Source organism: Epinephelus moara, chromosome 16 (genome assembly GCF_006386435.1).
Source record: "Epinephelus moara isolate mb chromosome 16, YSFRI_EMoa_1.0, whole genome shotgun sequence".
NCBI classification, from domain to species: domain Eukaryota; kingdom Metazoa; phylum Chordata; class Actinopteri; order Perciformes; family Serranidae; genus Epinephelus; species Epinephelus moara.
In genome coordinates, this window is record NC_065521.1 from 46,599,177 (window position 1) to 46,610,010 (window position 10,834).

Consider the following 10,834-nt stretch of genomic DNA (forward strand, 5'->3'; position numbering starts at 1 on the left):
GTGATCAGTTTTTATTGACTAAAATATTTTCACATTTTAACTTGAGACAATCTGTGAGTTTGTTCTTTCAGTTTCTGAAATGTCGTCGCAGCATTTTCGTTTTTACAACTTCAAACAGCACCAAGCTGTTCCTCCTCTTCCTCCTCTTCCTCCCCTTCCTCCTCTTCCTCCTCTTCCTCCTTCTTCTTCTTCTTCTTCTGGGTTCGTGAAGAGACAGGAAATCCACTGACTCAGGTTCAGCTCTCTCTCAGTAATAACCATAAAACCAGCAGCCATCCCATTACCGGAAGCTTCCAGGGTGGAAGCCGCAGCAGCAGCTGATCCCAGAGCTGCGGCTGCGGATAAAAAGCATCATGTGGACGCTGTAAATGTAAAATGTGGAGCTCAGAAACACATGATGTCAGCAGGGATTCCCACAGAGAGGACAGACAGACGGATGGACAGACTCACTGGAGACCTGCAGACAGACGGACAGACGGAGGACAGAACTGAGCCAAAGTCAAAGTCGCGTGACTCAAAAAAACAAAGATTATTCAGATTTTTTTTCTGCAGGTTTTCTTCTCTCACAGAAACTAACAAGTTCTTCTTAACTCAGAGCAACAGTCTGTCCTTCAACACTGACGTCAGAGATTACGTTGTTCTTTACTGGAAACTTTTTATCAGGAGTGATTTAGACGTTACAGACCTGCTGTTTCAGTTTGATTATGTTTCTGGGCTCTCCACAGGTCCAGGAATAAAACACTACAAACTAAAACTTCAGGATGTCTAAATGTTGGGAGGTAGATGATAATCTGAGCAGACACGTCAGTTTGGACAGTTTTGTTTCTGCTGCTTTCATTGAATCTTCTCAGAAAGATGCTTGTTGATCCTCCGACTAACAACTCAAACAGGAAGCAGAACTTCTCTGATAAACCAGCCGTTAAATCTGCTTATTTTTACCTGAGGTTTGGTTTGTAACGACGTCGTGCTGCACTGAGGTGTTTCATCTCCTGACTGACTTTCATTAAATTAATCTACATTGTTCATGATGATTACAGTTTTTAAAGAAATACTGTAAAACCTTGTGCCACCTACGCGCCACTGACAACAACAGCCAATCATATTGCAGCGAGGCATCAGCCGCTCAGACTGGAGGTTAATAATCACTAACAGCATCAAACTGTGTTTATATCAGTTTATTTACTTCTAAATGACTCTGTTCCACTAGAACTACACTTTGTTCTGCTGCCAGCAGGCGGCACTCCGTCCCAAATGACCTCCACTAACATGACGACCACGACTACTGGTGCTACTCCAACTACTCCAACCAATGACATTCTTGTAACACAAATGACTGTGAACACGAACAGTGAACCTCTAACAGAATGGTGCAGAGACGATGTGGAAGTTAGTGTCGCCCTGGTTCCCTCGTCAGAAAACCAAACCAGTGGGATTTCTCCATTTGATTTTAGCTTATTGCAGAAAATAAACAAATGTTTATGATACTTACATACCTACATTTTTGAAGCCTCGATGCAGAAGTAAAATCTTCTTCTTCTTCTTCTTCTTCTTCTTCTTCTTCTTCTTCTTCTTCTTCTTCTTCGGGTCCTTTGCAGTCTCAAATGTTGTTTTGCCAGTATCTAGCGCAGGTCACAGCTAATGGGGACGGTTCAGCCAGGTCTTGGGGGCTGCACTGGGGGGCATCGTCACATTCCAGTAGGTGGGACATGGTCTGTACTGCTCCACAGCTGCATTTGTCTTTGTGTGATATTTCCATTCTTTCATCAGTGCTTTGCACCTCCCCTGCTCCACACGTAGTCTGTTGAGGGTCTTCCAGGTTGGCCATGGGAGGTCGTGCCCACTGGCAAGGCATTCGGTCGGTGTGATTCCTCTCTCCGTCCATTCTTGGGCTCGGGTGTTGAGTCTGAACCATTCATCTTCCCAGATGTTGGTCCTTGTGGATTCCTTGGATGTCTGGAGGTGCGACTGTTTGCAGGAAGCTGGATCGTGCAGGGGGTGCCTTGTGTCCTGATGTGAGGGGGTGCAATGCCAGCTAGGGCATAGAGGCATGGGACAGGGGTTGACTTTATGCATCTTGTGATGATCCGACAAGTGTCATTAAGGGCTGTGTTGACCAGTTTGGTGTGGTGGGATCGACTCCAACTTGAGCAGGCATATTCTGCTGTGGAAAAGCAGAGGGCTAAGGCGGTTGTGCAGACAGTAGATGGGTCAGCGCCCCACTTTGAGTTCACCAGTTTGCGCAGAATGTTGTTGCAGTGTTGACCTTGGCTTTGGTGTTCTGGAGGTGGAGCTTGAAGGAGAGTGTCCTGTCAAGTGTGACTCCAAGGTACACAGGGTAGGGGTGATTGGACAGTTTGTGACCATCCCATGAGACACACAGTTCTTTTCCTGCATCTCAGTCTTTGAGATGGAAGCTGCATAGTTGGGTTTTGGATGGGTTGGGTGTCAGGTGGTTGTTGTTGTAGCAGGCCGACATATCTGGAAGGGCACTTTCCAAGACTACCTTGATCTTCTGGAAGTTGGGTGGTAATGCAGAGGTCATCAGCATAGATGAAATGGCGGCATTGTGGGGGGAGTGGCTGGTCATTGGTGTAGATATTGAAGAGGAGATGGGCCAGTACGCTGCCTTGTGGTTGGCCGTTCTTTTGGGCTTTCCATTTGCTCTTCTTATAAAACGTTAGGCTATAAACAGACAACATGTGGCTTCAAATCACCACCACAGTGAGTCGTGTTCTGCGTGATGGCGTTCTGTAGTCTCAGTTAGCGTCTTGTTAGCAGCCTCTTTGAGATGGCTGCAAGATGGCCGCTGCTGTGTGTCTCTGAACTTGTGGCTGATTTCTGAAACAACAATAAGAGGAATCCTGCCTGAAATTCTTTTAGTTAATGAATTAAGAAGAGTCTACCGGCTCACTGCAGCAATACTGAGGACAGTACGACGATCTTATGAAGGTTTCTGGCTCTTTTCTGCTGAACGTTGGGTCTCGTAGACCCTGAAGGCTGATGACCAAACGATGCCACACAAAGCTCCCAACAACAGCTCTGAGGAGAACATCAGCGTGGCTCAAGTGTGACCTGTTGGAGCGGCACAAAGACTTCGACAGAACCTCGCTTGAACAGGAAACAGCATCAACACCTTTGTACAGATTACAGTTGATTCTTCAAACAGGAGGATCAATGATCTGTCAAAGCAAGTCTGTGATGATGATCTAGAAATGACTCACAAAGAATTTGATGATTTTAAAATCTTATTTCAAAATTAATCCAAGAACTGTACTGAAAGCAGGACAGACGTGGACACAGCCTACAAAAGTGTCTCAGTGTCAGACGAGACAGACGATCAGGAGGAGCGTTCAAGGCACCAGAATGTTGCAGTTAAAGGACAAACTTCTCAAACTGTTCTGGATGAAGCTGAAACCATGAAGAGCTCTGTGAGGTTTTTACTGATGTATTTTGTGTTGTAGAACAAAACCTGAAAGTTTCTTCAGCTCGTTTTAAACAGACTTTATTTCAGACATCAAACCAAACACACGCTGACTTCAAGACGAGCTGCTCACTTGTCTCTGGGTTTCAGGACTCGTTCCTGCAGCACTCTGAGCTACAGGCTGTTTATCTGAAAGCACTGACGCTTTAGACAAGCGGTGTAATAAACTAACTCCCTCGCAGCGCCCCCTGAAGGCTGCAGCGTTCATTACAGCCTCAGAGTGAAACAACACACTGATGTGAGAGTCGGCTGGTTTCAGACCTGCTGCCCACATTTCCTTTGTGATTCAAACAGGTTGGTTTTGTTCTCAGTGACAGCTGGTAGGAGTCAGAAGATCTGCAGGAATAAATCAAACACTGCTCAACTCTGTGTGTGTGTGTGTGTGTGTGTGTGTTCCTGGTGGGCGTTCATGTAAAAGCTTTCCTTTTGATGGAGTGATGGAAACACTGCAGTTCCAGCACCTGTCACATGGAGGCTGTGTGTGTGTGTGTGTGTGTATGTTTATGTGTGTTTGTTTATATGTGTGTGCTTGTTTGTGTGTTCTTCGTGGTAACTGAAGCAGCTAAACGCAGAGAAATACCTAATACCTGGAACAATCATTGCATCCTCGTAAAGTTCTCATGCAGTATTATTCACTTCTCCAGTAAATAGATCAAACCTCAGATACGACCTACAGTAGCAACAAGAGATAGTCTGGTCCGCCCGGCACATGGAACCTTTAGCTCAGATATTAGCCAGAAAGCTAACGTGATGCTAACATGATTCAAAGCCAACAACAAACAGTAAATATAATCTGACAGGATGTTTAACAACAAGACAGCGAGCTATCAGACACGTCACTGTCCCCGAATCAAGATCAAGATTTTCAGAAACCAGTGATTCGCCATGTGTGACGTTACTGTCGGCCGCAGCCTGTGTGTATAATCCAGTGATGAGTGTGTATTGATCTGTGGTGGCGACAGCCTCTCCAGCATGAACAGAATAACGCTGAGCTAACAGCAGCTCTGTGAACATGTGGTTATATGATGAGTCTCTGTGTGCTGGAATTACACTGAGACGACTCAGGTACGTTTCTGAACTCTGTGTTTCACCGACTGAACGTCACCTGCTGATCATCTGATCACTGTGTTCTCACAGCTTTACAGAAGTGTGATGAGTAACACTGTGAATCTGGATTTACAGAGAGGCAGAGTCCCTCCTCTTCCTCCGTCCCCCATGGGACCTACATTGTAGAAAAAACATGCGGTGGTTAACGGCAAGAAACAAATCATTTTTAATTTGTGCCATGAATCACACAGATTTAAAAGATAATCTGCAAGTTAAGAAAGTCGCAGTTTGTTGTTGTTCACTTAGTTTTGTGTGAAACAACTCAGTGAACTCCACCTGTCGTCTCTCACGACGTACGTCACCTGCACCCAGTGGTGTAGAGGTAGTTGATGAGGTGGGTGTACTCCAGGGTCAACAAGGTCTTACTCCAAGGTCATTGAATACCGACGCTTGGGCTTCCTGTGTCAGACACTGATGAAAAGAACCATCTTTTCACATCGGCATGTGCATCTTGTTGCTGTTATTGTTTAACAACACCCAGCAGTGTCATGGGAAAACACAGTGAGACAATTACGTCCAACAACCACCGACCTTCACCCAGGAGGCCGGTGGTCACTTCCTGTAAGATTGTAAAGCCAAACCCTGTTCTTTGTTCCTAAACCCAACCACACGTGTGTTTGTTGGCTAAACGTAACCATGTGTGTGTGTGTCGGCTAAACGTAACCACGGGTGTGTGTGTTGGCTAAACGTAACCACGTGTGTGTGTTGGCTAAATGTAACCACGTGTGTGTGTCAGCTAAACGTAACCACGTGTGTGTCGGCTAAATGTAACCACGTGTGTGTGTGTCGGCTAAACGTAACCACGTGTGTGTGTTGGCTAAACGTAACCACGTGTGTGTGTTGGCTAAATGTAACCACGTGTGTGTGTCAGCTAAACGTAACCACGTGTGTGTCGGCTAAATGTAACCACGTGTGTGTGTCGGCTAAACGTAACCACGTGTGTGTCGGCTGACAGGTGTGTTCACCGTAGGTGATTCTACTCTGCGTAAATCTTCTCCTTCTTCTTCGTCAGGATGTTGTGACACGTTTAACCTTCATCAAAAAGTTTCAGCTCCTGTGATTTAGATATTTCACTTCATCATGTTGCAGTTTTAATAATATTTCATTAACTGTGCAGCTGCAACAGAATTTAAACAACTGACTGAAACACTGACTCCATCACTAAGAGACGTTCAGACATATCTCTTCAGTAAACTTTAATGATAATAATTATATCCAGCAGGAGTTTGTGATGAACGACCTGCTGATGGTTGTTTGGTGATGAAGAGGTTAAACCTCATACTCGCTGTGATTCAAACCAAACCCGAGGAAGGAAAAGTTTTATTGCTCCCACTGTGGACTTTATGCAATAAACCGGCAACAATAACTTTTCATCTGACGAAGAGCAGTTTCACAGGAAACTTTATTGTGTCTTCTTTATTGAATGAAGAACGCAGAGGGAGAAATAAAGAGCGAGGCGCAGGCTGTGTTTTTCCTCTGCAGACTGAGGACGCTGCTGCGTTGGTCTCATCTTTAATAACCTGCAGCCTTATATCTTCATCCTAAACACATGAACATGTGTCTGTCAGGGGACGCTGGGACAGAAGGATCGATACCACACAGGCCTGATGTTTTTATTAAGAACATTATGTTTTCATGTCTTTAATAGATCAAAACTGTTTTAAAACAGAGAGCAGTAAACAGCAGATGAATTCATGAGCATGTGTCTGCAGGCTGAACTTGTTCCATGTTGACAGACATTAAAAATATAATTTATATGTGTAAATAAATCATAAATATCACCATGACTTACTTATTATTTAGTAAATGTGTTGTTTGTTGTTTGTGGTGAAAAGCTGCTGTTAATCTGGAGGGACACAGCAACCCCCCCCCCGATGATTGTCTGTATGTCAGTTACTCTCCTGTGTTACGATGAATTTGTGAAGAACATTTCACACCTCCTGCAGGTAAAGCACAGGCTCATTTATCCAGTCGACTTCACTAACATGACTTTACGTTGGGGAACTGAGCTGAAGATGAAACTCAGCAGTAATTTTACCTCTCTGAACACGAGAGCTGCTGCTGCTGTACAGCTGCCTTCATCAGGCTGTTCTCATGAACGTATGCTTTTTTACAAAAAGTCAAAATTCCTGCTTAACATGGGCCAGTAATTTGGGCGTAACGCGTGTAAATCAGAGGGCTGTGATCATATGACCAATGCGCTGACTGGAGCGAAAAATAAATCAGGAGGTGGTCGTGTTAGGAGGCAGGTTGAGATGGCTGACGGGTCACAAAGGGACCCGCCCTACTCGCACTTTCACCTCCTCAACTTATGTTGTTGTCCCACCGTGTTTACCTCTGACGCTGCCGGGCGCCGTTCAACAATAATGGCAACCGGCTGTGTGCCATGTCAACGTCAAAGGCCTTTTTTAAAAAATTTTGTCAGTGTCTGACGCTGGAAGTCACTGACCAAGCACTGGTCAGTGACTTCAGAGTGAGACAGTCATTTATAAACACTGCATACACACAGGACGAGGCCTGACAGAGGCGCACGCCACTTCCCACGCAGAAGTTGTGATCTACAAAAACAGACTTGATGGGAGAAACTTTGACTCATGCTGATGAACATTTTGGAGACAGGAAGTTGACGATGCAGACGGTGAGCCAGAAGCCTGACTGTAGGAACTGTCATATTTTTGTTGGCGCACGCCATATTTGGCTCCTGGTTGTCTCACCATGTTTGTTTTCCTGAACCTAACCTCTGTAACTTTATGTCGTATCGTAACTTTGAGGATGTTAACGTTATTTGTGGGAAGTTAATGTGTTAGCTATCATACGACCAGCTGTACGAGGATACGTTACCTGCGTCTGTAGTTTTGCGTGACTTTGGTTCATGTGAACAACACGTACACCTGACTCACCTGACAGTTACCTAATCAGAGAAACCGTCATTGGAGAAGATCAAAAAGTACCTCAGGATCAGGTGATCAGACGAACCGTCAGCGTCCATCACAGAACATAAGCCACGCCCACAGCTGCCAGTCGCTCCTCACAGGACGCTGATTGGTCCAGAACACATTACTGTAATCTGACATGATGGACTCTCATGTGATTCTGTGATGTCACAAAAATCCAGCTGCCATGATAAACATACGCCGTCCTGCTGACACCGACACTGACCAGAGCACCACATGTGGATTAATCCGCTGCTGAAAATAGTCCCAACAAAGTTCCTCCTGTTGGTTTGATAAAAACAGTGAAACTACTGATGAGACTTTAGATCTGTGTTTTAAAGGAGGAGCCAATGAGGTCAGAGCTGAGAGTCAGACAGGAAGTCAGAGCTGAGAGTCAGACAGGAAGTCAGAGCTGAGAGTCAGACAGGAAGTCAGACAGACGATTGTGTTGCTGGTTTGAGTCTGAACATGAGATTTGATGAAAACAGTGAACTGGTCCTTTAAGACTTTCAGGGTTGAGTTTAGACTAAATGGCTCCTTACTCTTCTTTTTCTTAGTTTCTTGTTTCTTTTGACAAATCCTTTTCTCCTTCCTCCTCTCTTCCTCCCCATCTCTCCTCTCTCCTTCTTTCCTCTTCTTTTGTCTCCTCTCCTTTCTCCTTCCCCATCCGTCTTTGTTCCTTCCATCTATTTACCTTTTATCTACCTCGCCTCATCTGTCTTCCTTTCCTTGTTCTAAGTGTCTGTCTCCTTCCTCCTCTCCTTCCTTCTTGTCTTCACCTCCTTCCCTCACTACTTCCACTTTTCTCTTACTGCTCTTCTTTCTCCTGCTTTTCACTTTGCTCGCATCTTTTCCCTCGTCTCCTCCTGTTTTATCCTCCCACACCTCCTTCCTCCTCCTCTCCTTTGACAGCTTTAGGTCTCCTCTCTTCTCCTCTCCTCTCCTCTCCTCTCCTCTCCTCTCCTCTCCTCTCCTCTCCTCTCCTCTCCTCTCCTCTCCTCTCCTCTCCTCTCCTCTCCTCCTGGTTTGTCTCTCACTCTCTGTCTCTCCTTCTGTTTGTGTGTCTCCTGACAGGACGGCCATACATGGACATGGAGTAAGGACCGCCTGACGCCTCCTCCTCCTCCTCGCTCTCCAACACAGAGCTGCTGTATCTCCTCCATCGCCACCACTAATGCCCCTCGGACAGAGAGACAGACAGAGAGACAGACAGACAGACACACAGATAGACAGACAGACAGACAGACAGACAGATACAGTAAGACAGAGGCAGATAAAGGGAAGTTAGAGAGGCAGAAACAGCAGCAGAGGCAGAAGGAGCCAGAGAGGAAGAGGAAGAGGAAGGCTGCACATCCATAATCTCCACTTAGAGGCCGCCCGGCCCGTTCTGTCTATCTTGCAACTTCAGGAACCATCATCACAATTTAATAAGAATTTGAAAGGCTGCGGCGCTGCAACAAATCTGTCTTCAGAGGCAGAGAGGGCGGGCCGAGAGAGAGACAGACAGACAGACAGACAGACAGACAGACAGACAGACAGAGAGGTGGAGGCCAGACACAAATCTTTTAACTCCTTCCTGCCTGGATTTATATCTTGGTTTCTTTTGTTGAGGAGTCCCTGCAGAAATAAAGCTGTGATTATTATTTCACACATGTTGAGCTGCTGTGAGACTCTGAGGCTCAGTTTCATGTTTCCTACCTGGAGAATCTGAGCTGTGAAGAGGAGCATCTCGTTATTTAGGACTGAGCGTTTCCTGTCGGCTGAAACTTTGTCACCTGGAGATTATTACTGCTCAGAGTTTCTGGGTTTTAAAGGAGCACCTAACAGGCCAGCTCTGCTTTTATTTTGGCGGGCAACAGGAAGGACGTGATAAACTCATCAGAATCAAAGACGGGCCACATACCTGTCAGATGCATCGTCTTTCTCGCTCCTTTACGGCGTTTTTTTCATGGCTTGACACCTAACTGCCATCTGGCCCCTCCCTCTGCCCCTCCTCCCCCCATCCTCCCCCGTCAACATGTCCGCCCACCTCCGCTCTCGCCGCCACGACCACTCCAGGAAATCAGGGCAGGACAAGAAGTGAGGATTCAGTTGACTTACCTTCATTAGCTCCACCGTCCAACCAGAGGACAGAACTCGACTCTCTACAGGTGGGACGCGCTGATGCAAGATGGCGGCCGGCGTGGCGACGTGGCTGCCGTTTGCACGGGCTGCGGCCGTGGGATGGCTGCCGCTGGCCAAGAAGACGATGCCCAAACCTCCCGTGGACAACTCGTCCAGATCAGATGAGATCCTGTACGTCAACGTCAGCGGGGTCAGGTTTCAGGTGGGTGTCGCTGTCTACTGAGCATGCTCCAAAATAGTCAGGGAATATTTCACCTTTCGGGTCCAGTGACCCTGAGAATAAAGACAGTGGAGAGTCGAGGTCAACTTCAGCTGCTTCCACAGTGAGCAACAAGTCTGATGAGGTCCAAACTCCACAAACACCGTCGTCTAAAGATCAGCTCAATATGAGCTCAGCTGCCTGATGGTAATAACAGTACTTCATGTGCTTTAACTGACCGTCATTTTTGCAGAAAAATGTTGTAGCTGAATATAAGCTTTGCTGTGTTGTCCTGTCGTGGACAGAGAGACGGTTGTTTCACCTCCTGCAACATTAACATCAGACGATTCTGCAAAACCCTGGAACCCTTTCCTAAAATACCTGTGCGTGTTAACACCTGTTAACGTTGAGATAAAGTGTGTTTACAGCTTTTTAAAATAGGCCTGTGAGCAGGTCTGTGATGAGGCCTGAACACTGGTCTCAGACCCGTCGATGGACCCGACCTGCACAGCCCTGAAATCACCTGAAACCCTCCAGACTCCATTTAAATAATCAGTCATGTTAGCCTGTATAGATCCAGCAGTGTCTTCACACAGTGCTGGATCTATACAGGCTAACATGACAGATTATTGCACTCCACCCCCATTTTGCAGCAAAAACACCTAAAATGACATACCCAAATTAAAATGACTGTAGCTTCTGAGCCGCTCTGACTACATGCATGCATGAGGTCTTGCCAGAAAGAAAACTCCCTGAAGTTTCTAAAAAATGTGTTTCAGGATGAATAACTGTCTGTGGCTTCATCTGAGCAGGTAAATGACACTGTGGGGCTGTAGGCACACTATCAATGAACACTTGTTTCAAATTTGAAGAAGACTGCTCAAAGTATGACCATTCTACAGTGTTTTTACCATGAAAAGATCCAGGCGGAGCTCCAAATGACAAGTCGGTCACTCAGCTTCAAAACAGTACTATCAGTGATCAAACAAC

General features: G+C 46.0%; 1 protein-coding gene across 1 annotated transcript in view; it reads left to right on the plus strand.

Annotated features, from left to right (window-relative positions):
• Positions 1 to 10,834, plus strand: part of kcnd1 (potassium voltage-gated channel, Shal-related subfamily, member 1) — a 96,488-nt gene that overhangs the window by 6,577 nt on the left and 79,077 nt on the right. The window contains exon 2 of the mRNA XM_050064460.1: positions 8,596 to 9,847. Coding sequence (XP_049920417.1) covers positions 9,692 to 9,847 — 156 coding nt within the window. The 5' untranslated portion in view covers positions 8,596 to 9,691. The remainder of the gene's footprint in view (positions 1 to 8,595; positions 9,848 to 10,834) is intronic.